This window comes from Manis pentadactyla, chromosome X (genome assembly GCF_030020395.1).
Source record: "Manis pentadactyla isolate mManPen7 chromosome X, mManPen7.hap1, whole genome shotgun sequence".
Taxonomy (NCBI): Eukaryota; Metazoa; Chordata; class Mammalia; order Pholidota; family Manidae; genus Manis; species Manis pentadactyla.
In genome coordinates this window covers 140,563,391-140,590,688 of record NC_080038.1, presented here as the reverse complement: position 1 = coordinate 140,590,688, position 27,298 = coordinate 140,563,391, and the positions used below count along the sequence as shown (strand labels likewise).

The 27,298-nt window shown below is 35.7% G+C and overlaps 1 protein-coding gene across 17 annotated transcripts in view; it reads right to left on the bottom strand.

Annotated features, from left to right (window-relative positions):
• Positions 1-1,057: 1,057 nt before the first annotated feature.
• The window catches only part of FMR1 (fragile X messenger ribonucleoprotein 1), a 45,767-nt gene continuing 19,526 nt past the window's right edge, over positions 1,058-27,298 (bottom strand). The window contains exons 3-18 of one of the 17 annotated variants that reach the window (XM_036887260.2): positions 25,588-25,723; positions 24,999-25,092; positions 22,264-22,335; positions 21,843-21,991; positions 20,695-20,788; positions 20,493-20,609; positions 18,147-18,317; positions 17,964-18,042; positions 14,371-14,480; positions 13,464-13,598; positions 12,888-12,950; positions 10,527-10,613; positions 7,926-8,121; positions 6,200-6,382; positions 5,638-5,720; positions 1,058-3,488 (exon numbers count right to left, since the gene is read on the bottom strand). In XM_036887260.2, coding sequence (XP_036743155.1) covers positions 3,327-3,488; positions 5,638-5,720; positions 6,200-6,382; positions 7,926-8,121; positions 10,527-10,613; positions 12,888-12,950; positions 13,464-13,598; positions 14,371-14,480; positions 17,964-18,042; positions 18,147-18,317; positions 20,493-20,609; positions 20,695-20,788; positions 21,843-21,991; positions 22,264-22,278 — 1,644 coding nt within the window. In that variant the 5' untranslated portion in view covers positions 22,279-22,335; positions 24,999-25,092; positions 25,588-25,723 and the 3' untranslated portion in view covers positions 1,058-3,326. Of the gene's footprint in view, positions 3,489-5,637; positions 5,721-6,199; positions 7,204-7,925; positions 8,122-10,526; positions 10,614-12,887; positions 12,951-13,463; positions 13,599-14,370; positions 14,481-17,963; positions 18,043-18,146; positions 18,318-20,492; positions 20,610-20,694; positions 20,789-21,842; positions 21,992-22,263; positions 22,336-24,998; positions 25,093-25,587; positions 25,724-27,298 lie in introns of those variants that run through there. The other 16 variants (XM_036887251.2, XM_036887254.2, XM_036887257.2 and 13 more) reach the window with 16 other exon arrangements.

The following is a 27,298-nucleotide window of genomic DNA, read 5'->3' as shown; positions in this document are numbered from 1 at the left end:
GAAAACTCTTGAGAGAAACATAAAGAAAATTTCTCAATATCCCCACTGAACACACAGAAGAAAAGAAGCTCATGACTTATACTCTGGTACCTGTTAAGCTTTCTGAGCAATCAAGACTAGAATCTGGTAATGGCTATTTTAGAATAACTGCTTAGCAGAGGCATTAGAGGGTCATGAGGGAAAGATGCTGTGTATGGCCATCAAACAAACTGGTCCAATAGGGATCAAACCAATATACTGCCTCTAAAGGCACCATATTCCTAAACACCAAGAGATCTAAGATCATGATCAGATGAGAGAAATATGGCTCTGAGCAAGCCAAGTTGAGTCTCAAACCTGCTACTGCCAACAGACTAGGCTGTTCATGTGTAGCACTGAAAACCGTGAAACTAGGAAAACGCAAGCAAATTACTTAAGGATTGTCATCTACTTACCACCTCCAATAGACTGTGCTCAGTTCTTTTGGCTCTGGAAGAGCTCGGAACCAGACAGAATGATAGCAGAGAACCAGAAAAGTACCAGAAAGGAGGTGGGGGGCAAAAACCAAAAACAACCCATCAATGTAGACAAGACTTTCATGCATCATTGGAGCATTTTGGAGTCTAACACTGGGTAGAATTTGGTCACCTCTCCACTTCTACCCTCTTTTCTAGGCCTGTGCCAGAGTTCCTTGAAGAGACCACAACGGCCAATTCAGGTACATTCTACCTACAAACCTGACATTTATTTAATTACAGAGATATTGATATTGTAAGACTTTTCTGCCTTTTTAAACTATACACATTAAAATATTTTCCAAACGGCAGGGTATGTTTATGTGTGCACAGACAGGAGTATGTGTTTAGTATTATTTATTGGCACTCTATGTAATTAATGTGCTAAAATCTTATAACTGGAAATATGGAGAATTATTTTTGCCTTTGAAGGACACATAAAAGATTACTTGCAAGGCATATATATATGCTTCACATGATAAATAACTTTTCCCCCACATATTTTATAAAATTTTCGTTATACTTAGAAATTTAAGACCAAGAGCAAACATCTGTCAGACTAATTTTTTGCTTTTTCATAAGTGCAACTTTTTAATAAAAATTTACATCTAGATAAACAATCTTAAGATTTTTGAAACTTTAATAAGATTTTAAAAACATGACTTTGAACCGAAAACATACACGTTTAGCACACAAGTATTGTAATATGAATCAACTCCAACTCCATTTGAAAACATGTGAATCAAATTACAGTTTTAGAAGTTAGTAATTCACACTTAAGCAAGTTAGCGCCTTGCTGAATTCAGCCTTTGTAAAAAAGAGACTTAGTGCATATTTTATGGCACAAAGTGCTTTTGTACCATTTTGTTGATTTTTTTCACCTTATTAAACAAGATCAAATTCTTGAAAGTTGGTAGGTAACGGCTAACTTCCTATAACATGTGAAATTTCCAATGGTAACAGTTACACTTTTTTAACAGAACACTTTCTATAGATTTCTTTTCCTATCTTAAAGTTTTAAAAGCAATCATTTGTAAGGATTGCATCAACATCAATTTAGCAGAGGAAGATCAAACTTTATTGAAACTGCTTGCATACAAAATATATTGCACTATAACCAAACAAATGTCAACATAAAATCCAATCTGTTGTCGCTAATATGTACAGAGAATATTGCCCAAGAGCAGTTACATTACAAGGTCATTCTACCTTGGTTAATTATCTACAGTATTTTAAACCAAACAGCTTACAGATGATGTGTGCAAGGTACCAATTTCTGTTTTCAATACTATACATTCCCAGAATAAATAACTAGAAATCAACATTAATGTTTGGCAATACTTTTAAAAGATTTTTTTAATATTCTTGAAATCATGTGCAGTTTGCTGCCACTTTATATGCTTATTTGTATGCAAGGAAAAGTAACTATGAAATGAAAATTCAAAGAAACAAACTCACAAAACACATCAGAGGCAGAACTTCGGTTTGTACGGCTCTGTACAGATTCAGTGGTACCCCAACTTGGAGTTATTTTTTAAGAAAAATATAACATCTTATAGTGAAGGTCCTTCACATATTTTTCCTTAGTAAATTTCATTCATTTTAAAAAAAGAAGACTCAAAACTCAACATGTCAAAAAATTTTAAAAAAATGAAAAAAGGTATTATTTGATAACCAATCCTAGTTTGGTTTCCAACTCTGCTTATACATTAGACCTAATATTGCAAAGTTTATAAGACATTTAATCTGCTTCCAATGTTTCTTAGATAAAGTACCTGTACTTCACAGGATCTTTATGCACACATGGAAATGACCTTCCCATCACCACAAAATAAGCTGGAAATCAAAATATGAAATATGAAAAACCTCACAAAACTTGGGGAGAAAATTTAAAAAGCCCTAAGTTAAAACTGGTCATCAGGCCAAAGAGCAGGCATATCCTACTAACTTTCGACCAGGAAGATTTGTTCCCAGCTGAAAACATTTTAGCCTCTTGCAAATGAAAAGATAGTTCTTCTCCTGTCTCTACAGAAAAATTACAAATCCCTCTTAACACTATTTGTCAAACTTCAGTGCAACAAAACAAAAACAAAGATAAGCCCTATTCTTTATACTGCCTAACCTGATGTTCATTGTAAGGAAAAAAATATGGAAAGCATGCATCCTATAAAGTACTAATTTTTGACAGGGTTTGCTACATCTTTAACATTTAGTGTTTCCAACTTATCTTCCCTGAACTCTGCATCCAAATATAATATTCCTACCTGCCAAGATATAAAAAAGGCACAGATCATACAACTTTTTTTTTTTGCTATTGAAAATGACAAACGTCACATCACACACATCTCAAAGTCCACTAAAATATTGGAAAAGTGGACCAGAACATAAACTGACACAGGACATGAAATGATATAGTATTTCATGAACTTCTGAGATTGAAAACAGAAGTCTAATATGATTACCATAAATGCTATTTATTCAGAAAAACTGTAATGTACCAGGTGAGTTATAACCCAAAGCAGGAAAATGGTCTAAGTTAACAAACAGTATCACTGTTTGGTCCTTTAAAAAATAAAAAAACTGAAATCCTGTCCTGAAGTTCTACATGTACTTAAAAGCAATGTTTCAAAATTTCAAGGTATCTTTTTTGTGCAAATCTGAAAATTGTTGCTTATGGCCAATACCAAAAAAATAAAATCCTTAACAGAATTTGTGTTCATTTCATGCCCTGTGCCATCCTGCCTACTATTTGTCTTTGGCCTAACAAAGTTTCTAATATGGAATAAGAATTATGGAAATGATATAGGAAATACAACTTCAGAATTATGCAATTTAGGGTACTCCATTCACAAGTGGTTGTTGACCATCCACGCTGTCTGGCTTTTCCTTCTTCTGGTTACGATCTTTACCCGTGCGCAGCCGATTACCTTCACTGGAGGTATTCTGTAATGTTTTAGTGTGGACACTCCTTTCATTATTGCAGTCAACTCTGATCTAAAACAAGTTATAATTGTTATATACACAGAACACAGCCTATTGTAATCTGTAATTGGCCTGACAAGAAATTTAAGTCTGAAGTGTAAATTACATGTTAAAATGGGAAATGGGGGTGAGAATAGAGCAAGTGCAAGAAATTAAGGTCAGGTAGGATCTTTATTTGGTTTATTATTTTAAAATACTCTTCTTTAACTGGAACACACTGGTCATCTCACTGCATCTAAATTTAGATAAAAAGTCACAATCCTACCGTGTCTTCTTCTAAGCAGAAAAAAACAGTGAAAAACAAATAGTTAAAATGAATTACTATTATTGATTACAAGACATACATGCCTACACTAGAGTTCAAAAGAAAGGGTAATTCTTCAGAGACTGAAACCCAGAAGGAGGGACACAAATTAATGCCTTTCAAATTTCTGACTTTTCCAGGATTAAGAACTCACTTATTAACCAGCTTTTAGTTTACACCTTTGTATCTATCATGGGTATGTTTAAGTTTCTCTATACTGAGGGTTCCCATTGTCTAGCAGAAAAATATGAGCATTGGTTTCTAGTAGCCTGCATTTCGGTAAGGCAAGTCAGATGATCATACAACATGAATTCTGTCTGAAGGATACGAATGGTACAGGGAAATCTGAGGATGCTAATGTGTGGAAAGACTGGAATCCCAGGAAGAGCATAAGGATGAATGTAATTTAAAAAATAACATTCTAAGATTTATACAATATTCTAAGTGCTAACACTGAACACTTAAAACACTGCTAACAGAATTCTATATGCTGTGCAAAAGGAAGATAATGATGACCAATGGACTTTAAAACCACCACAAATATTGATCTGCTTTAAGGGCAAATGCCACGTATATCCCAAAATGGTTCACTGTATTTTCAGTGAATTTAAATGTTGGGTCCGGGTGTATGTTTTAAATGTTTGGTTGTCAAGGGTTCAGTGCTTCGATTTAGACCTATTTCTCATAGTTACACAGAAAACACAATCTTTTAGTTCAGCATTATTTTAATTACAAATATAATTATAAATATGTGTCCTTTTAACCCATGTGCTCAGATTGCCACATTCATCAAACATGTTAGCCTAAGTGAGGAGTTCCAAAATTGGTACGTACATGCCTTATATATTCATAAAGCACATGTCCAGAAATCTATCTAGGTCTAAGGTCTTTTCTATGCTGGTTCTTAAGAACTCACCAATAGTTAACACATACTCACAACTGCCATGAATTCTAAGGAATATTCTGTCATGAAGCTTCTTCTCTTAAAAAGTACCTCTCATTAATCTTGGGTGCTGATACCAAACCGACCCATAGTCAAGAAGGAACCTTAACTACTTATATGAAGAGTTAAGAGTTGAAAAAGGAGAAAACAACATGAATTCTGGGGACCAGACACCAGGGTTTGAATATACTCCACTGTATGCTAACTATGTGACTATGGGGCAAAGGGCTGAATCTTTCTAAGTTTCAGTTTACTCACCCAAAAAACTGAATAGCAAAACTACTTACCTCAGGGGGCTGCTGTAAGATTAAATGAGATAAAACACACACAAAATACTGAGCAAAGGTGTCTGGACATGTTCGGGAGTAATTTTAAAATTAATGAACAAATGTTTCCAGACAGGTGATGACCAACTGAGATAGGATTCTCAGAATAGAGGCTGGCTATAAACAAGCAGCTGCCTGATTAATTATGTGCTAGTCAAGCATCATTGGCCTGGTCTATCACAATTATTACCTATAAGAGGGATGCCTTCTTTTCCTTTCCATTCAAAGAGGATACCCTATACCTGCAACTCAGGGGAAGAGGGACCCACAGGGCTTACTCAGGTCTCTCAGTATATTCCAGGCTGTTCTTTCCTTGGGTAAGTAGGAAGACCACCAGTGGGATACTGAAGTTATAACGTGGCTGTCAGAGTCTTCACAAACACTTGGTCTGCATATCTCTAGAGAAATCTTTGTATACTTGTCGCAAAGGACTAAGAATTACTCACAATTGTAATGTTGAGAGGAAAATACTCCATATATATTAAATTCACAACCTTTGAACACGTTTAAAAATAAAGTAAAATAAACTCATAAATCTCAAACCACTATAATTCAAACAATTGAGATGAAAAGAGACACACAGTTTACCTGGAGGGATCCATCCGCTGTTCTTCCTTTAGCCTCTCTTGGATTACGTGGACGATTATCTGTTCGGGAGTGATCGTCATTTCCTATGGGGGCATTTTTTAAAAGGTTTGACAGTTACTGATTTTGACATGCTTTAGACGTTCTTTATTTCCACACCCTCAATTTTTAGACCAACCACAGAATCTAAAACATCAAGAACCTAGCAATTTTACATAATGGGTAATAACCTAGTATGCTACTAAGAAACAAAGTACTTAGAAGGCATTCAATTCTGCACCAACTGTGTTAACAGGTCAACCTGAGCTAATGATCAGATATTATGTTTAGAATCCCCAAAGAAGCTGAATTAGTTATCAGGGTTTATTTACATATTCTACACAAACTGTAAGGAAAGCTGTCTAATATTCTGTTAATTATTGCATGAACCTTTCCTACAGTGACTAGTACAAAACAGGAGAAATGGGGTCTTAGTAACACGTCATTGAATGACTAAGACTTTTCAAAGCACTTCAGGCAATTGCTGAATTCCCCTTTATATCATAACAAATGCAAACTCCTGTACCTTTGAAGCCACCTCCACGTCCCCTTCCTCCCTGTCCTCTTCCTCCCCCGCCACGCCGTCGGCCGTCTCCTCTGCGCAGGAAGTTCTCCCTCTCTTCCTCTGTTGGAGCTAATGACCAATCACTGAGTTCATCTCTGTGGTCAGATTCTGTTTCAGAAGCATTTGATGCTTCAGAATTAGTTCCTATCGAGAGTTAAAAGTTATATACCGTTGTCCGACTTAAAAAAAAGTTAACAGAAGCTTCCAGAAATGTTATGGGGGCAATCCAATATTCTTCCCAATTTATAAGCCCACCAAAGAGCATTATCACCTTCCATTTTGTAAAACAAATGATCTTAAATTCAAAATGAAGGGATTTAGAATACTTGAGGTAATTTTGATTTTAAGCATTTTTGGTTTTCATTTAAAAAAACAAAGGCATTTTTTTAGCCATTTAAGTTCAAACCTGAGTTTTAGCCACATCATTAAACAGCTGTGCTCCTTTAAATATCTGTACTCTCTGGAGGAAGGGTTGTCTACAACAGTCAAATGCAATACCTTGATAAACAAAACCTCTATAAAGAGAGTTCCTTTTAACAAGGTTTGGCCCAGGGACAGAGGGGAATGCACACATTTTGGTCACTTCTGAGAGAGTGGCAAACAAGGCCACCATGGCAACTGTCTCAGGAAAGGTCTCTTGTGGGATCAGGGACTGGACCTCACTGAAGGGGGAAATGCTTGCCTGATGCTTGGTTTACAACCTTCCCTCCCACTCCCACTGGAATAACTTATCGTTAATAAAGGAATTATTATAATCAACTCATTATGCCTGAGGGGTGAGTCATTGACAGAGGGGTGGGCGTGGGGAAAAGAGCTCCATGGTGAGGCAGGACTTCAATAGCAGAAAGAACAGACTGTTGGGAGAGGGTTAGGGGTTAGGTTCAAGGTTGGCCTTAGGAGTAGATGTGACTCTCCCCCACTCCAGAATATCAACTCTACTACCTCTCTCTCTTCCTCTGTTGGAGCTAATGACCAATTATAGCTTCACCATTATAGCTTCATTCCTGTGGATCTTGAAGGCTTTTCCATCTTAAAGAGGTCCTTTTTGAAATGCAAATATTTGTGAGATGGATTACACCTTATACCATCATTAGCAAGTTACATAGTAGATACACAGTTGAGCAAGAAAGACTTAGGCACTGACAGGTGGGGACAGTGTTCAGTGGAAGGTACTGGGAGAGAAGAAAGAAGCACTGACAGAAGAGCTGGAAGGCAAAGAGAAAACTTCGCCTACTTCTCGCCTGTGCCTAGGGCTCACTTTGGCCATGCCACTCAAAATCACCTTATGAGCCACAGGATGCAGACCCCTGATTTACACAGTCCATCCAGCAACTATGACCAGCACATGCCTGACAAAAAATGAGCCACAGTACACAAATGAAAAAAGTTTTGGCTATACAGTAATAAAATCAGGAAAGGCCTTAGGAAAGTCGTCAACACACAAGGGCTTAAGCAAATTCATCCCCAGTCAGAACGTGTACAGAACTCACACCTGCCCTGTGAACTCTATGTGTTATTATCAGGTTTTTACTCTGTATGTATGTCTCTGTAACACACTTTGATACACTGTGAATTGGACACCATGTAGTGAGAAATTGTTATAATGGGGTTCTAATGAATATTAGAGATTAGCAGCTATTAAGTCAAGGAACAGATAAAGTTACTGAGTAAAATGCTTAGTTTGTACCTGAAGTATATCCAGGACCGCGTCTGCCGTGCCCCCTATTTCTGTAAGGTCTACTACCTCGACCCATTCCTTGACCATCATCAGTCACATAGCCTTTTTCCTTATCTGTACGATTTGGTGGTGGTCTAGAACTAGCTCCAATCTGTCGCAACTGCTCATCAATTTGTAATCTCTCCAAACGCAACTGGTCTACTTCCTATTTAAAATATACAAGATAACAGTAAAAATAATTTGACATTTTACTTAATAACACCTTTCTCCTTTTCATCAGATAAAAAGTATACTGGAAATACTCCGATTTCAGTTCTAAATTTACATAAACAGTTACACAGAATTATCAGGAAATTGAATGGTCTCCATTTAAAAAGAAAATTACTATAGTTAACAGATTATTGATGTCCAAAATTAGAGATAAAACAAAAATACTCAGCATTAAAATTATACTGATCAGAATTTAAAGTTGTTTGATTTGGCATGATTATCAACTGAATCAGCTAAGGCACAGACATGCTAGTTTTTGGGACTTCTTGATGAGAAGCTATTGAATAAAAGAACTCTACAATCTATGAATACAGATAAATGACACTTCAGGTTTAACCAGTTAATCTTAAAGGACACATCGTAAATGATCTTAATTGAAATATAGGTTTGCCAGTTAATATCTTTCTTTACAAAGCTCCGAGTTTGGACCATCTTTGGATGTGATTAGAAAATTAAGGAACCATTATTTTCAATGAACAGAAAATACTCCTATTCCTTTTGGGGGTGGTAGTGAGCAATATTTAATAGCTGACCAAAAAGTTAGGTCTTACATCATGCCTTGAGAGAAAGACAACAGCTCTGCTAGAACAAGTATGACAAACAGTATAAATTCAATCCATCAAAATATATATCTGGGGTCCAGTGACAGACCCTTACACACAGTGCTTCCAATTATGTTGGGTTCTGTCAAATCCAGATGTAGCCTTATTTCTAATCCTTGTCCTTCCAATCTACCCATAAAAATCTCATTTACTCGCTATAGGGAACCGGAGCCATAACTATAGTAGTACTGGGTGTCTCAGTCAAGTAGAGGCCATCACAGGGACTGTCTACATGGACAGTCACTGGAGAAAGCCCCAGTAAAGCTAAATTCCTAAAATCTTGGTGGTGGCAGCTTCTGGAAAATAAAGGACAGGCAAGGACCTAGGTAAGTTTCATTTGTACTCTGAAACAGAATTTCTGTTTTACAAAGGACTTGAGCAAAGTAGAGACTGCAGCTGAGTGAGTGGCTGACTCCAAAAGTAGAGTGATACTCATGGAATGGGTATATCTTGCAAAACAGAATGGTAGTCCAGGTTATCCCACTGGGGCAAAGCGGTCACCTTTTGGTGAGAGATGCCAGGCCCAATCAAGGGAAGACCTGGTGATGGAAAGAATGGCCAGCAGCACAGCTGAGATAACCAAAAAAGATATTTAATTGTGAAGAATGAATATAAAGATCTAAGAAAGAACATTAGTCAAAAGAACAAGGGATTGATACAATGCAACCCTAACTCTCTTTCCATAATTATTTAAGCTAAGAATAAGAGGAAAAACATACATAACATATTACACCTAAAAGCTACTTTAAAAGACAAACAAATGAGTAAGTAAGTGGGTTTCCTACCCATGCAAACCTTGCTGGATGAACCTTCCCACTTTCAATTATTAACTGGCCACTGTAAGAATGAATGAAATACATAGCTATTGCATTTTTTCTTCCTTATTTGCATATAAGTAGAAATTATTTAATTTTCTTTCATGAAATCAAAAAAATTCTTAAGATACCATCAAATAAAATACAAAGTTGGATTGCTTTTTAAATGCTACTTAGTGCTAATCACTTTAAAGAAGAAATTATAAAAGTGACATGGATAAGATTCCATTTCACTGAATTATAGAACATTTTCACTAAGAGGAATTTAAAAAAGCATGTAGTCTAGGGAAGTGACTTGCCTAAAGTCACACAGCTAGCTCACGCACAAGAGAGACTAGAAGCAAATGGCCTAGCCTGTAGCCTCCTGGTTCCTGCTTTCCAGTTAGCAATCTGAGCAGGCTAACTGTACAAACACTAAAATGAGCACTTCCAAGAGAGCACAAATCATTTATATTTTGTATAAGAGAGTCTAGAGGAAAATATCAAGGGTAAACATGTAAACAGAGAACTTCAGGAAACACTGGGCTCATCCTTGATAAATGACATAAAAGGGACAACACAGGCAAGTGTTACAGACACAAAATTTGGCCTGGAAAAAACTCACAAAGGCTGGGAAGGATCAACTGGATGAAAAGGCTATGTATAGGATTACCTAAATTGAGTGTAAGGGTTTAGCAGAATAATAATGGGAAATAGGGGAATCGATTGAGAACTGGGTTATCGGTTCTTAAATTTATGATGGAAAACTGACTCATGTTTTCAGAAGGAATAAGCTAAACTCAATGAGTACTTTCTCTGCTAATTTTTATAGGTCATTGAAAATGTACAAGCTAGAAAGAATCTTGACTTCTAAAAGAATGACCACAGAGTTTTTATATTTTAGTCCAAAAGGATTAGAAGTTTAAAGTTCTTGCTGTTCTCACCTTTAAATAGTTCAGGTGATAATCCAAAAGAACAGTGGCATTAGCAATGCTGTCCTTTGTTCCCACAAAAACAAATGGTACCATACCCTGAAAAAGAAATGGCAACAATGATCCTATAAAATCAATGATGGATTAATCTGAAAAAGTATAAATTATAACTAAATTCCTAGCACAGGGTCTTACAAACAGCAGATACACAAATGTTTGTTGAAAATATAAATTAGTACATGAAAAAAAAAGTAATTGGCATATTTTACACACCTGTGAGGAAGGACAGATCAATAAAGAGACTCCTTAAATTCACTAGGTCATTATGCTTTAAACACTACTGTTAAATGTTGGCAAAGTCACAAAGCTTCAGTATGAGATGCATAAACAAAACAAATACTTTAAAATACTCTAATTCAGTTACTACAAGATTAATCTAGTAAATTCTTTAAAAGAATTCTAAATTAGATAGTAGGGTACAAAAGTAAAAACTAAATCAATTTTGCTAACCAAGTCAATAGAATATAAGCAAAACACACAGAATCAGGATAAAATAAAATGCACTGAATAATTATTCTGTGAAGAAAGAAACAAGTACATCCATGAGCATGAAACTTAGCATTCTTAATACATTTCAATAATGCACTCCAAATACTATAAAGGGCTAAATCATAAGGACCTTCTTTCTATGCTTTAAAATAAGGAAAAATTTTAAAAAGGAGTATATGAAAAATTTATACTTCTAGCCCATCAGTACAAATGAGAAAAAAACTATTTCTTGTCACAAGTTATAGGGAAGCGTAGGCCAGTTGTACAAAACTAAGAGCTGGCAATATAACATTCAAAGTTAAGAATAGTTCAATATTTTGCTACTGAAGAAACACACATGGTTACTGATATTCACAAGTGACCAACAAAAACCATACAGTGGCTTTGATGTGGATGTTATTATAATTTTCTAGGCGAAGTTTCTAGGTGTGAGAAGCCAAGAAGCTGTCTCTTTAGCAAGTACCACTCTTTTAAAAAGAGCATTCATTTGAGAGGTGTGGCTACTGCTGGGCTGCTTTTGCTTGCTTGTATTCGGTACACAGCATCTTAAACATATGTGGGGCCGGAACAGTTTTTTTCTTTTTCCTTCCACATGAACGTGGCTGTTAATGGGGAACAAAACTGAACAATTAGGAAATACTGCTTGCAGACTGACCTTCCATCTGGTAGGCAAGGCACTGTTTCCTAGTAGCAGTGACCACCTCAAGAAATCAGGCACTACTGAAAACCCATGGGCTTCCTATGAACTTTTTTTTTTGGCACAGAGTGATATATGAACTACAGAAATAATCAGGCCTATGAGTTAGACCCCTTTTTCTCAAAAACATTTCTTTTGGGTTTTTTCCCCAATTGACTTTGCTACAAAGCAGTTAACCATATTATTTTCCAAGATGTCATATGATGAAATACTGTATGACCTTCTCTCTAGATCACATATGACCAAAATAAGCTTTAAAACCCTATGTCACAGACTTAGTTTGACTTAGGAGCAAGTAATTTTAAAACATTCTTTCTTGCAACATATCTAAACTGTCGGTATACCCAAGTGCCACTCTAATTTAAGCATATTGCTAGTGGACCAGAATAGTAAATTAAAACAAAGGTAAGAATAGAATGGTGGCCTTTACTATGGATACCAGGTAAAATTGAGTTCCTGTTCTGGGATGAGAAATGGGCTGCCCAGCAGAGAGGAACAGCCAATCTACTTGCAGTTATATTTCTCTTTGTAAAATGGCATTTTTACTTTTAATCTCTTGTGAGTCATAACATTCTCCCCATAAACAGTTTCTATGGGCCAGGAAGAGAACTCACAACGTGGCTGAGAACAAGTGAACATCTCTGTAGTAAGTGCTACAGTAGGGTTGGGAGCACAGTGGAGCACAGAAGGGGTCAAAGCTCTTCAGGGGAGGGGACATGTGGAAAGCACACAAGGAAAGCTGCACAAGGAATAATAAGGTAAAAGGAAGGTGGCAAGTTGGAGAAGGAGAGCTCCAGGTAGAGGAAACATACACATATGTCTAGAAGCAAAAAAGAGTAGTGTTCAGAGAGCTCTTAAGTACTTCACTGTGGCTCAAGCTTCCCTAGACTGCAAGGGGGAGGAGTGGTAAGAGATGACACTGGACAGGTGACTGTGAAAGAACAGCCTTGTAAGCAATAGTAAGGAATGTGAGCTTTCCACCCAGGGCAATGGATCCACATACCCACAAACACTTCTCCACCATTCCCCAATCATCAGGATGATTATTATTTGTAGTCTTTCTTAACAAGGGGAATAAACATTAAAATATAAAATTAAAATGTATTTTTCAAGGAATGTTTTCCTACCTGCCAAGCCTTGAGTTCAGGTTTCTGGGATTCCCCTGCTACAATTGATGAAACCACTAACACCTAAAGCAGTATAAGGAATGCAAGTGATGTCATTAACTATAACAAATGATACACAGAAGCCTGAACGCAGGACTTTCACTGCAGGACTTCTAAACCCATTTCTAAACACTTAGGTTAGTTCCAATATTTGAAAACCAGTTTCTAAAATAATGGCTTTAAGTAGTTAACTAACTCATATAATAGAAGGTACATTTTGAGCTACTACAACCTGCAAAATTTCAAGAGATAAAGCATGAAAAAATAAAAGTCCACCCTCAAAAGAAAAATGTGACCATTAACTTGCAATCCCATATTTTATGTTTACAGTGTAAGATTTGTCACTGTGAATAAACTGAAAAGTAGGTATATAACTTTGGCTTGTAATATCTCATAAGCTGGCAATCAGATTTGAAAAAAAAATACAACATGAGTAGCCTATAAGCCTAATGAGAGAAAACACCCGAAACAGCAATTGTGACATCTGGGTTGAAGAAATTACTTTTGGTATAATTCAAAGTGACAAATATTTCTTACCCTCTGGACTTTCGTACTGTTAGGTTGAGAAAAATGAGCATTGCTTTCCTTTATATCTATATGTTTTTTTTCTTCTGACGGAGTAGGTCCAACTCTTGAGTTACTGGAAGGTAGGGAATTTGGTGGCATATTTTCCTTGGTAAAAAACACAAAACACAGAAGAGAAAAAAGGACTGATTTTTAAGACTTTATTTAGCTCCATTATTGTACCAATGATATTTTAAGAATATAAACTATTATAAATATTTCTGGCAAACAAAATTACAGAATGCAAAAATTATTCAGTAAACATCCCCCCTCCCCACCAAATTTAACTTCAGCCAAAAGCATCTTTCACAAAAGAAAAGCTAGACAATATGTGAAAACCATGGCAATCTGAGGGAATTTTATTCTACTGGAGAGCCCACACCATACTTTTAGAAGTCACTATCAAGAAGTATATATTCATGAAAAAAAGTGAAGGCTATAAATTTAAAGACTGAGAAGAGATGCTATGCTCAGATAAAAATTTGAAACATATAAAAGAAACACACACACACACACACCAACTAAACAAGCAAAAGGATGAACACCAGAAAACCTAACAGTTTTCCAATTTGGTCTCTTGTCACTAATATTAATATTTGGAAAGTGCTTTACACCATTTTTGTACATGTATGACTACCCATTTTAAAGATAAATAAGAGTTAAAGGGATTAAAGTGACTAATCCAATATCACAGCATTAGAGGACACATTAGGGAAGAGAGACCATTATCTACAACTATAAAATTAACTGGTGTGCTTGATCAGAATTTTACATTCACATTATGTGCATATTACAGAGGCCCCAAAATTACATCAAACAAAACAATCAAAACCTTGTACTTTTATTAGACAAACCAAAACCATATGCACTAGGAACATACCTCTTCTTGTGGAACAGTTTTCTCATTTTCAGCCTCAATTCTCACCCTTACAACTCCTGACTTGTCCACAATCTCTTGAATCAGTTTTCCATTTTTTCCTATTACTTTGCCTAAGTTAGGAAATGAATAATTCATGTTTGATTAAAAAAATGTACCTCAAAACTAGTAAACACACCCCACTGTAAACCACCTTATTATTTCTCACACACACACACACACACACACACACACACACACACACACACACACACACACACACACACACACACACACTAAACTGGCTTGTTTCATTAGGTCGTCATTATTTAAACTCCTTTGGTTAGGTATTAGAGTTGACTAACACTCATCAACTGACTGGCTAATTTGAATTTTTAAGGCAGTTCAAAGACAGGCTCTTATTTTGCATAAAAGCATACACTTTCAACTTGCTGCTACAGGGGTGTGTATCACTGCAAAGTTCTGTAAAAGTAATTAAAGGACAGATAATAGAAAATACATTCATTTCTTTATTCAACAATTATTTAAACTCCACCTGTACTTGATTTAAATTTCCTTCTTTGTCCATAGTAAGTATTTTTAGAATTTTATTATGGCACATTTATAAAAGATACTCTAAGTTTAAAGTCGCTTAAGCAGCTATACATACATCTGAAAGAAGTGCACATTCCTCAGGCCAGTGTGTTAACAGACTCTTGCTGTGCTACCACTCACAAATTTTATCAGTATATTCAAAGGTGAAGGGATTAGTCACAGAAGATTAAGAAATCACACTTCAAGAGAACTCAAAAACACAACAAAAAGGTTTAAAATCAATTCAAGGTTATTATTCAACAACATCTGTTAAAACTCCAAAGACCTCTAATACCAGTAATGAATAGGCACTTGATTCTTTCCCTCATTTTATAAAATGCGATCATATACTTGATTGGGAAATGACTGCTTTCATAGCTATCACCATGCATTAGCATAAAGCAAGACATTACAAATAACTACTGATTCTAATCTGTTAATAACTACTGATTCTAGGAATCTACATGTGAATTACACCCAATTCCAAGGGTTCCCCCAAGCTACCTAAAGCACCCTCCCACTAGCGAAGTTTATCATGTACTTGCCCCACCATGTCAGCTAAGGCAGGAATGGGGGAAAATCTAGAAGAGAAAATTTGCTTTCAGCCAGTCCTAGCTAGAACTCCAAGCAAGCCCTCTCACAACAGGATCTTGTGGTTCTTTTAATTAACACAGCCTTGGCACCCTTGCTGTGTGTGGCAGCCTCACTCACCCCCATAACCTCTTCTGACTCGTCAGGGAACAGAACTGTCACCTCTAAATCAGGACTCTCGATCTAGCTCCCTTCATCAATTATTTCTGCTCTTTTCTTCAAGTGAAAAGTGGTCGGAGGGAGGAGAGAGGTTACATGGAGTCTTCTCATTTTTAATCTATTAAAACTTATATTTTCATGAAATCAATGCTGATTTTAATAATGGTCTAAATGAGTCAGCAAAAATAAAAATGAGATTTTGGCACATATTTCCATTAATATCTTAACTATCCTGAGTACCATGTGTTTAACTATAGCTGATAGAATAATTAAACCAATTCTTTGGAAAAGTGGGCAAAGAACAAGCAAATTTTAGGAAAGAAAGATAAATCAGTGTATATACTAAGAAGAGTTTGTGAAAAATAAAGAGATCATAAATCATATTGCAGGACTAAAAGAGAACTCATGCAATACTGATTAGACATTTCCCTGAAGATCTGCATTGCCAAATCTTACTACATAAAAACATTCCTGGTGTTGGAGTACACAATCTATAAAACATGATTGCTTTTATTTTACTAATTAGAAACAAAACAAAAATCAGGCTGACTGTATTTCAGCAGGCTTTCCCATGAAAGATAATTTCTGGGGCCCTCTTCTCTCCAGGTACTACTACAAGGAGCATCTACTTTTAATAGTAAATAGTTCAATTTTACATTACAACAATTATTTCCAAATCCCAACTGACAGCTTATTATAATTCTGCTCTACTTAACTGGATGGAAGTGTTGTAAATAGGGGAAGAAAAGAACTAACATTTACAGAGTCCCCTCCCATGTCCAGACTTAGGTTGTATGTACCTATACACCTATACTTATCTATACCTTCCTATTTAATTATCACAACAATCCAGGGAGGTGAACACTATCACACTTGTCTTACAGGTGAGGAAAGCCAGACTCAGGGGGGCTGAGTCAGTTGTACAAGGTCAAATAGCTACCAAAAAGTAGAGGACGACCGAAACCCAGACCCAACTCAAAAACCCAAGAATCTTCCCCTTGCCCTCCTGTCACCTCCAAAATTAACTTTTTAAATGAGTCTGACACATTAGTTTCTGTTTGGTAACTTCTGAAAAACAAAAACAAAAACCCCATCTATTGGCTATATTCTATAAGAATTTCTAAATTTAAAATAATCTAACTATAGAATGTATGCAACTGTGTGACAAACTATAAAGAAGAGGAAAGTAAATCTCTTATAACCCCACTTATCCTGAGGCAATCAGGAGAGTACTATGCACATATTTTCTACACATGCAACTGGTATATAATTTACTTCAGTAACATTACATAGTTATGTTCTTTAGTTGCCTGCTGTATACAGTTGAATGAATAATTTTGTATTGTTTTACTAGTATTTACACTTTATTTTCAATCAAACTAATATTCTTTGGGAGAAAAATACTATTGCAAATACAAGTATTTTTTAATGGCACAGAATGAGGCTTATAATACTATGCTGACAAAAAACACAGGCCAAGTAAGACTAAAACTATGTGAACAAAGTCCACAAGAAGGCCTTATTTTCTCATTCTGTAAACTTTCTGAAGGGTAAGCATTACTTTTTACAATCAGTCATGACATCAAGTTTAGAGAATAAAAAAAATGTATAGGCAGTATGTCCCAATTTTATTTATAAATTAAAAACATATGCAGTGTTCCTAATAAAATTACATCTCATTTTGATATGTTCTACTAAAGATATCTACAGCATTTGAGAGTATATGCCAGTACTCTTAACGATGCTGGTCATGAAGTAACTGCACTCAAGTCAAAATAAAGAACTACTGTTGGTGATGAAGAAAGCCCCAGAGATATTCAGAGTTAATTCTAGCTTTGGAATTTATTCGATTTAAGCAACCTACATTCAAATCTTTAACTCAGAGATAATTAAGAATGCTATTATTTTATAGCCCCATTAGAGATCAAATACCAATCTACTCCAAAACATAAAACCCCCAAATGTCACTCATTTTGAAAAAATATATTTAATTTTAGGATATATAGAATATACAGTGAAGAGGCTATGCAAAATTTATCCTTCCAGGTACTAGCAAGTTTGAACTATCAAAGCAGTATCTTTTGTACACCTTCTGAAAATGTAATCTTTTGGTTGCATTTACCAAATATTTCCTGTACATTGTAACAACATACTGTATTTCAAGGATTAAGCTTTAATTAAATGACTGGAGTGAAAACAGAATTCTATTTGTTGGTATAAATTCACCTAACTTCTGCTTTTGTAACATATGTCAATAGCAATTTCTGACTTACCTACTAAGTTCCTTGGAACTTGTATGACATCTTCTGCAAATTCAAGAAAGCTTCTAGCCTTTTTCACTGCATCCTGATCCTAATAAAAAGAGGGAAAAGGGGAAAAGAGTCAAGACAAAAGATGAGCCATCTGAAATACTGGTTTTAATTTTAGAAAGAAAAACTATTTAGTAAACGAGTTACCTCTCCATAAATATGAAACGTGCAGGTATCTTCATCTAGATCAATAGCGGTGACCCCAGGCACTTTTCTAGCTTGCTGAATATTAGCACCATGAGTACCAATAGCTAGACCCATCAGATCTTCTCGCACAATAAACTGTTCATGAAATCTTGAGGCAAGCTGCCTTGAACTCTGAAGAGAAATGCACATCTGATCAAATATGTTTTATTAACTATTAAGACAACTGTATTTAGGTCAGCCATGTAAATTACCTTAATCCTGTATATCAGGGGCCTATAAATTAGTTTCAGTTGGAAACTAACAGGTTTTAGAAAATACCTCCCACAGCCCAAGTACGTTTTAGGTTAATAAAGGTCTATGCCATTTGATATAGTTTTATTAATAGGAAAGGGCTTGTTGACAATTTTCCAAGGTAACTTCTGACCTATTTGCAAGGCTGCCTTAGTTAACCAGTGACATTGACAACGTACACTAAGTAAGAAGCAGATCAAATGTTCCCAAATAAAAACCAGCTCAATGGGTCTGACAGACTCATTGTTATTTAAGTAAAAAAAATGTAATAGCACCTTTAAAGGAAATTATACTCACTTCATACTCATTAAAGGATTTCGGTGTATATATATATTACACATAAAATACACACACACATATGTATATATTTCTGGAAACAACATCACTAGATACTGTGGTCTAGACATCCATCTGATGAAATTATGACATTAAAATGATACCCTCACATTACCCCCCCCAACCTGAGGACAGGACTCATAAAAATTGTTGGTGCAGTAATTAAATTGAGTGATTCCAGAATGTCAAAGATTTACAACTTATATATGGGCCTGCAACCTAAAATGAGATCAGTCTGTAAGACCTTGTGATCTGGATCCACCAGGTATAACAAATCCTTTCAGATATTCAGTAATGACTGAACCAAGTTATGCTCACACCCCAAACTTGTGGACAATCACTCTCTTTAAATAGTATTATTAAAATTTACTGTTTAGTTCTAGCCTGCCATTAATGAAAACCAAACATATTAGTGGCTCATGTTGAAAAATATAAATTTCTTATCTGGATATGTGGATCTCTTTAATATTAGTAGTGAGGAAAGACAGGCATGCACACTAGTTTCTCATTATTCAATGTACCTGATAATTTGAATGTATAACTATTGTAAACAACTTAAAACGTATACCCTTTTTGTAGATTACAGTAACAAAATGTGTCAAATATTCCTAGGACTTTTCAAGAAGTCATGTTTTTTGAGTCCTGGTTCTTTCACCTGGTTCACTCTTTTCATTGATAATTCACTGGTAAATGGTAAGCCAAAGGTATGATAAAAGACCATTTAAGAAGAATTAGATGTTTAAGAAGAGGGATATGAGTATATTTCCATAATATTCATAGTGAAAGTAAGGAGGCTATTTTAGCCTTAAAAATGATGAGAGAATTGCTAAAGAAACCACAAACTTGTGAACACAGGGACAACAAGGAAGAATGAAAGTAAAAACCAACTGAACAGACCTCCACGGTCATAAGGAAAACAAAGTAGCAAAAGGAGATATGAGTATCTCTTCTCCTGCTAAGTGTTCAGTAATCATACATCAAGTTGGAAGGTGGCAAGCTTCATAGGGTTTTACAAGAAGTTTGGAACTTCTTTTTTTCTTTACTATTTCAACTGCATGGTGTTTTCCCTCTAATGAAGTGACTAATGATGAGGAACTCTGGAATTTGACAGTAATATACTTGAGTAGGCGCATTAAACTAAAATCCATTTAGTTTCTGTGATAATGGATGAAGTACTAGATAGTTATCAATGAAAATAAATGTATGGCAATGGAAATTATTGGAAGATTAATAAAAGATAAAATGCACCTTAAGAGACGAAATAGTAAGTTAGGAAAATAGCCTCTGGCAGGAGTCTGAAGACAGGAGTTTTAAAGAGTGACAACAAATTAGAATGAGAAAGTTCTATACCCTTTTAAACAGAGATAAACATAATAATGAAAGGAGTATGATTAGATATTTAAATATTTTCTAGTACTTTAATGATAACATGTTACATGGAAGAAAGCATTATCTCATTTTATTAGCAGCTTAGACAGACTTCTAATAAAAGTGAATTGATCAGAAGTTCCTTAATGTACATAAACTGCTGCTTAATTCTGAAATCTCAAGCATGAAAACTTCACTATGATTATGCTTTGTACAACTTTCAAAATATAGAATATAAGGAGTTGCTAAGAAACAGTAAATAAAGGACAATCTGCCCATGTTCAGGTTTTGTAACTGCACAGTTATCATTTCTAGATAGGCTTATGAGCAGTGCTAGGGAAAGCCACATACCTCTAGCTGCTTACTGGCTTCTTCATTCCTCAGCATCAGAGACAGCTTAGTGCGTAGACTCCGAAAGTGCATGTCAATCAGCATGTGTGCTCGCTTTGAGGTGACTTCACTGATAGACTAAAAGTTATAAATTAACATCATTATTATCAGAGCAAATGCTCCAAGTGAAATACACCAAAATAGACAACTCAAAAACACTCACCAAAATGACAAGCTGATAATTTTCTGGATCGTAAGTTACAGAAAAGGCGCCAACAGCCTTTTTAAAGTCCTTATGTGCCGATTCTTTGGCACACCTAGAAATAAGAACATCCATTGTGAAATTAAGATGAATGATTACCAACTATTGGTATAAATATATACATTGAGATTTGTACTTAGTGTAATTGTGGACTCATATGAAACTTGATTTACGCAAAATATGCTGTATCCATTTGAAAGTTTACCACTTTGCTGTAAATTTTTGAAATACTCAGCCCAATCAAGTGTTGGAATTAAAGGAAAAAAACAGTTCCACTCTTTATGTGATTACTGGTGGTTTTAGATTACCAAGGGTGACATATTTAAGGAGAGCCACTCTCCTTTACAGGCTTCCTGATTTCAGAGATGTGCGATAAGCCAGCAATTTACTTGAGTCAACTGTTGAAAACTTTTGGGGATAGCTACAGGGTATCAGATTTTGTGTTGTTGCTTCTTGTCTCAAGAAAAGTTGCTGACCAAGTAAAAGGAAAGAAATGTGTATGAATCACAAAGCACAAGAATTTACACACACATGCAATCTCTCCAATCAATATGCAGTATATCTATGTATTCTGACCTGCAAGTTAATGTTTATCTAAAGTTTGACACATCCACATCAAACTTATTATACCCCCTTGACGAAATCTTTAAAAAATGAATCCCTTATCCAGAAAGACTTCTAACTATTATTTCAGATCAAGGGTTCCAAGATAGAGATGACCTTTCGAAACTTGTTTAGTTCTACTTACTATTTATCAGAAAATATTAGCTAAAAGGGAAAAAACCTGGTAAAGTATTATCCAGAAATTGATTTGTGACTTCTAACAGAAAATCTGCAATAATCAGTTTCAAAATCTTAAAATTCTACAAAGTTCATTTTAGAAAACAAATCTACATTAGTCATGCATCTAGCCAAGTAAGTTTAAATAAGTATAATGTTGACTTGATTGTATAGCTGGAAAAAGCTAAACACATTTTTCCCACTACCTTTGCAAACCATTCTTGTCAAAGTTCACTAAATTTAAAAATTGATTTACATTATTTTAAGTGTATATTCTTTTAAATTAATTGCATATCACTTGTCTCAGGATTTTTTGCGTATCAACTTACATTTGTCTTAAGTCTTCTGGCACGTCCAATTTGATTTTGTGGAAAGTATCTTTTGTGGCAGGTTTGTTGGGATTAACAGATCGTAAACGTTCAATTGTGACAATTTCATTGTATGTAGCATCACATGCTGCATATTCTATCACATAAAACTGAGAGAAGTAAATAAAAGTCATTCCTGGTCATAGTGCTTAAAGTAAGAACAGTAAGCTATACCTATTCAGTTATTTTTGAATTCTCTAGAGGGAGAAAAACTCTACTTGATTAACTAAAACACATGTAACATACTGAACATGTAGAGGAAACATTTTAATAAAATGACTCAAGTTAGATGTTATTTTAAAATAGAAATCCAGATTGAAGTGTAGTACCTGGATTTAAAAAAGAGAAATGTAAGAAGAAAATTTTAAATATGCATTCCTACCTCACCCTTTATCATCCTCACTTTAGCTAACCACCAACAGCAAGGCTCTTTTTCATTTGCTCTGGAATAAACCTACATAAAAATTACAACATAAATATTTCATGATTAACATCATTGAAAAATCTGTGGAATATCAGACATCAAGGAAAATTTCTTGAAAAGACCCTAAGTGTCTTTTAAACCCATATACCATGTACTTTATACCAGATTACACCCCACCAGCTAGACACAGATATATAATCAGCAACTACCTGATTACCAGGGAGAGCCCTGTAGAAAACCCTTTTCTGTTTCTCTGTTTTCCTTCAGTAAAGTCAGTACTCTGCATAGGAAAGCTCAGGAACAGCCTGACCATCCAGAAACCTAGGCATTCTCTCCTTGGGTACTTTATGAGCTAAGAAAACCTATCTAAAAATGAACAACCAACAAAGTTGTTTTTGTTGTACTCTAATAAGCAACTAAGTGGTTGGAAGTTACTGACCCTGGCCTTACTGCCTGGCTGCATGGTCACTAAATGGGTAAGATTGCCGACCACTCAGGCAACTAAGGATACCACCCTGGCATTCATGTCTCCTGGGGACTAAATGGAAAGATCCTTGGTCACTCTCTGATATCCTGTCCCCTTTCCACTAAAATGGGTAACTCCATGCTGGCAGGTCTCTGGATACCACCTTCCTGCTCTCATGTACTGCATATCAGTTCTTCTAACCAATTTCTCTGGTGACTTCAAAGTTCACTTAAGATGTGTAGCATGGAACCTTTTGTGAAGATACCAACAAATCAGGATTAACAAGGAAAAGAGACAACACAGTACACATAGAGAGAGACAAATATTCAGAAGCAGAAAGGAGGAGCATAGTGGATAATGGGGATGGAGAGTAGAGGACAAGAGAGGAGAGGTACAGAGCCTAAGACTGACAAGCGACTTAAGGCTCCAACTTGAATTTCTTTTACAACTTAACAGTTATACAATACAGTGAACAAATACAACTTAACTCAGCCTGCCTTTCCCTCTTGCCCCCATCACTTCTTTTCAACTTTGCTCCAACCAGCCCTAGCCAGAGAAATAACTTTAGTTAATTGTTATGTAATACAATTGGGTCATCCTGGTAACAACATCTCATTGGTCCCCACCTGTCATGCAATTAAGCTGGGAAAAAAGCCCCCTATATCTATCACTACTATGAGCATTCCTGATACAGACCCAAAGACCTGGTGTCTTGCCTCTCTTTTATAACCTAAGTTAATGGTTATACAATACAGTGACTAAATACAACTGAATTTAACCTACCTTCCTGTCTTCCCACTATCAATTCCTTCCAACACTGCTCTAACCAGAGCAATAACCTCAATTATGTGTTACTGTTAGGCAATACAGTGAGTGAGGTCATCCTAGCAACAGTGTCTCATTGGTGGCCACCTATCATTAGACTCAGTTGGAAAAAAAAAAGTCCCCTTTATCCATCCAATCACAATTAGGAGTGGTCCTGGTAGAGACAGACCTGAAGTCCCGGTCCTTGCTTTCAGGAAGCTTGTAGTCTCCTGGGGAAGTGGACAGCTAAGGGTCCTCAAGCACATAGAGTGTTTGTATTCTCTACCGGGATCCCTCACAAAACCAAGCCCAGTTCCTTATCCCAAGTGGGTGCTGAGTACATTTTTGGTAAAAAAAAAATAATACTTTATCCTATTTCTACTTTAAAATTATAGAGAAAAGAATGCAGGCCTGGTCATCCAGAAACCTTCCTGGAGCACTTCCTAAAGGAGAACTATCACTTTCCATCCTCTCACTTTTTTTTCTTCCTCAGACTTACATATGCCATAACATTAGCTATCCTCACTAGAATGTGACCTCATCAAAGGCAGGTGACTCTTGTGTTTCAATGTACCATCTGTACCTAGCACAGAAAATAAGAATTCAAGGACCTAAGAATTTACGCTACCTGAACAAAGGCCTACTTAGCTGCTTCCTGCATACCACAAATATTCATGCAGCTACAACTATTAACGAGGCATTGTGAAGAAAGAAGAGAAGCAGCTTAAAATGGAGTATGTGAAAGGGGAGGAAGGAGAGGATATGACACAAACCAACTACAACATTAAGTAGACTCAGACCCCGTTAGTGTCAAAACAATTTTAAGTGGCTAGAGAAACCACAAACAAAAACAATGTTTTTGTTGAAGCGTTACATCTCCATAGCACCTTTTGGCCAAATACATCTATGGCACATGAGCAGGTGGTTCACGGCATGCTCTGTGAAAAGATGTTTTACCTGTATGTGGATATACTAAAATTGTAAATAGGTTTTTAAAAATATACGAAGAGGATTTATTGCTACTTAAAGAAATTCTAGGATGCTGTTCTATTATAAGGCATGATTTTTTTCCTTTGTAAAACTAATTTTCCTAATCCATTTTGCTTAAAATGAGGATACAATTGTAAACAATGTATTATTTAAAGATTCAGAGACTCAAGGGAGAAAAGAAGTACTAGTGGACAAAGGAAATCAGGGGTGACTTTCAAAGATGTGCCCTGAGTCCTGCTCAGCCAGCCATTTTTGGGCATCATGTGTTACTTCAAATAATTGTTAAGATGGTTCAGTCAAAACCACTGTCCGTCACAGTTTTAATTCTCAAGGTAGTTTAAACAGTGTTAAAGAAAAGGGGTACAAAAGGCACAGGCAAATCAAATGCCCTGCTCCATCAGTGCTTAATAACTTGATGGCAGGGGAAACTTACCTCAACTTCATCACTTTCATTTATATCTTTATTATAACCTACAGGTGGTGGGAATCTCACATCATGGAATGGAATCTGCCTCTCTGGCTGCCAGCTGTAAATAAGCAAACACACAATTATTTAACATGCTTTTTGGTTCAATGGAAACAATGACCATGCTGCTGTCAACTTTTGGTTAAGTGTGACCCTGGTTTTCATTTCAAGAAGCAAAGGCTTTAAAACTGTCAGTGTTTTACTGAGTGGGGCATAATTGTAATAGAGAGACATTTCAACAAAGTCGGCATGCAGCACAGAAGCCTTGTAGTTCTATTTTGAATTTTTCTCTAAACATAATAGACCAACATTACAATTTTCCAACAAAGTTTTTCTTCCAGTAATTTCTGCCTCTAAGAGTTCTAAACGTAAGGCTACAACAGCAACTTCCTTTGATGCTTAAATATGTTAGTATCAGTGTTAGTAATATCATCACCATATTTCTACTTGCAAAAGAGTTTTATACACATTCCAGTGATTACAGAGACTGATCCTAAATGTCATCAAATTCCCAAGCAAAATGGGGCAGTCAGCACATTAGCAATTCACAACTCACTTTTCCCCCTTTAAATTTTAGATCCCGCGAGGTGGTCAATTCTTGCCATGGATAGCTGGCTGCTGATCAGTATGACGTATCAGCATGCACTGGCCTGGTGGGGTCTCTTAAACCACAGAAACCCGATGGAGACAGCCTATGGGAGTTCAGTAAGTTGCCTATGTTTTTTAATTTAAAATGATATGGAACAATTTTGAAAAACACCAAATTATTCTTTTATATCCACAATGATATAAAGTATTAAAAGACAAACTTTGCAAAAACACAGGGTTCAAAAGCTTGGAGCAGTCATTTCTGGGTTTTTGGCCAAAGGGCTTTCTTCGTAGGATCCTACTGAGAAAAATGCTAGTTTGTTTTGTTTTTAAAGAAGAGCTATTATATAAAATAGTAGGGTAGGGAATTAAGTCAGAATTTGTGGAAATCTGAGTAGGGCCTATATCAGACTGAACTGTTTCTATGAATTATTATACATACTTGACAACTATAAAGTTTTTAAAAAGTCTTTACTTCAGAAAAGCCTCTCTATACTTACTGAAAATTAGTGACTTTTAACATGTTATACAAATTCATTGCTAGATTTGATTTATTAAGCACATAATATAATTTTCTTGGTTTCAAAGAAAGAATTAAGTCTTAAGTGTACAGAGACAAAAATTCAAATACTTTACTTAAAAATATGAAATATGGAAGGTAAAAACAAAGCAACTAAAATAATCTGGTATTATAATAATAGGACTTTCTTAATGATTTAAAGGGAAGAAAATATAAATATAGTCTGAAGTTCTGTAAAACAGCTTTTTAAAAAAACATAAAAAGAAAAAGGAAACAAACAAGGAAGGACAAAGAAGCTACTCTGGTAGGGACCTATCAGTTGTAGTAATGTGCTCAAACCCAATGTTGAACTTCAAACATACTACACAAATATGAGGAAAAACAGCTGATCTACTATTTCAAATTCCCAGCATGACAGCTAGCTTAAAGAGAAACTTTTATGGAGCTATGGTACAGTAGAGAATAAGAAGTTCAAAGACAGAAACAATTTTAAGTTCACAGAAACCTGAAAACAAAAGAGAGAACTGATATGATAAATCAGTGTATAAACTAGACATTCTTAAGTGCATAGAGGAAATGAGTGTTTGCTTAATACTTTAGATTAAGGATTACAGGAGAAACTAAGAGTGGCAAATAAAGATAACTCTCCCTTCATGGGAAATAGTGTTTACCTAGTGATGGGAGCAAGCAGATAAGAGTATAATTACAAGAAAAGAATTCCTCTCTAAGGTATCAAAGTTATCCGTTAGAGGTGGGATGCTGCTGTTGAGGGCATAACCATGAATACTTGAAACAGCAAAGAGGCAGATTTGGGCACTTTTGGCTCTATGTGTTCAGAGAAAGGTATTCTATTATTCAAACTTGTATTTTGGACTGAGATTATTAGTCTAGAGCTGATAAGAGGGTTGGATAATCTAAATCCCTTTATCTGCCCACCCTAAATGCCTTTCAGGTATCTGAGAATTCTTTGTCCTGTTGGTAGCTAAGAGAATCTGTTAACAATCTAATTACAGTATGCCTGTGTCAGATACTGTATTTTTATAATATTTATTGAGATATAATTCACATACCATATAACGCACCCTAAGTGTATGTACAATTCAGTGGATTTTACTATATTCACAGGTATGTGCAACCATTACCAGTCCATTTTAGAACA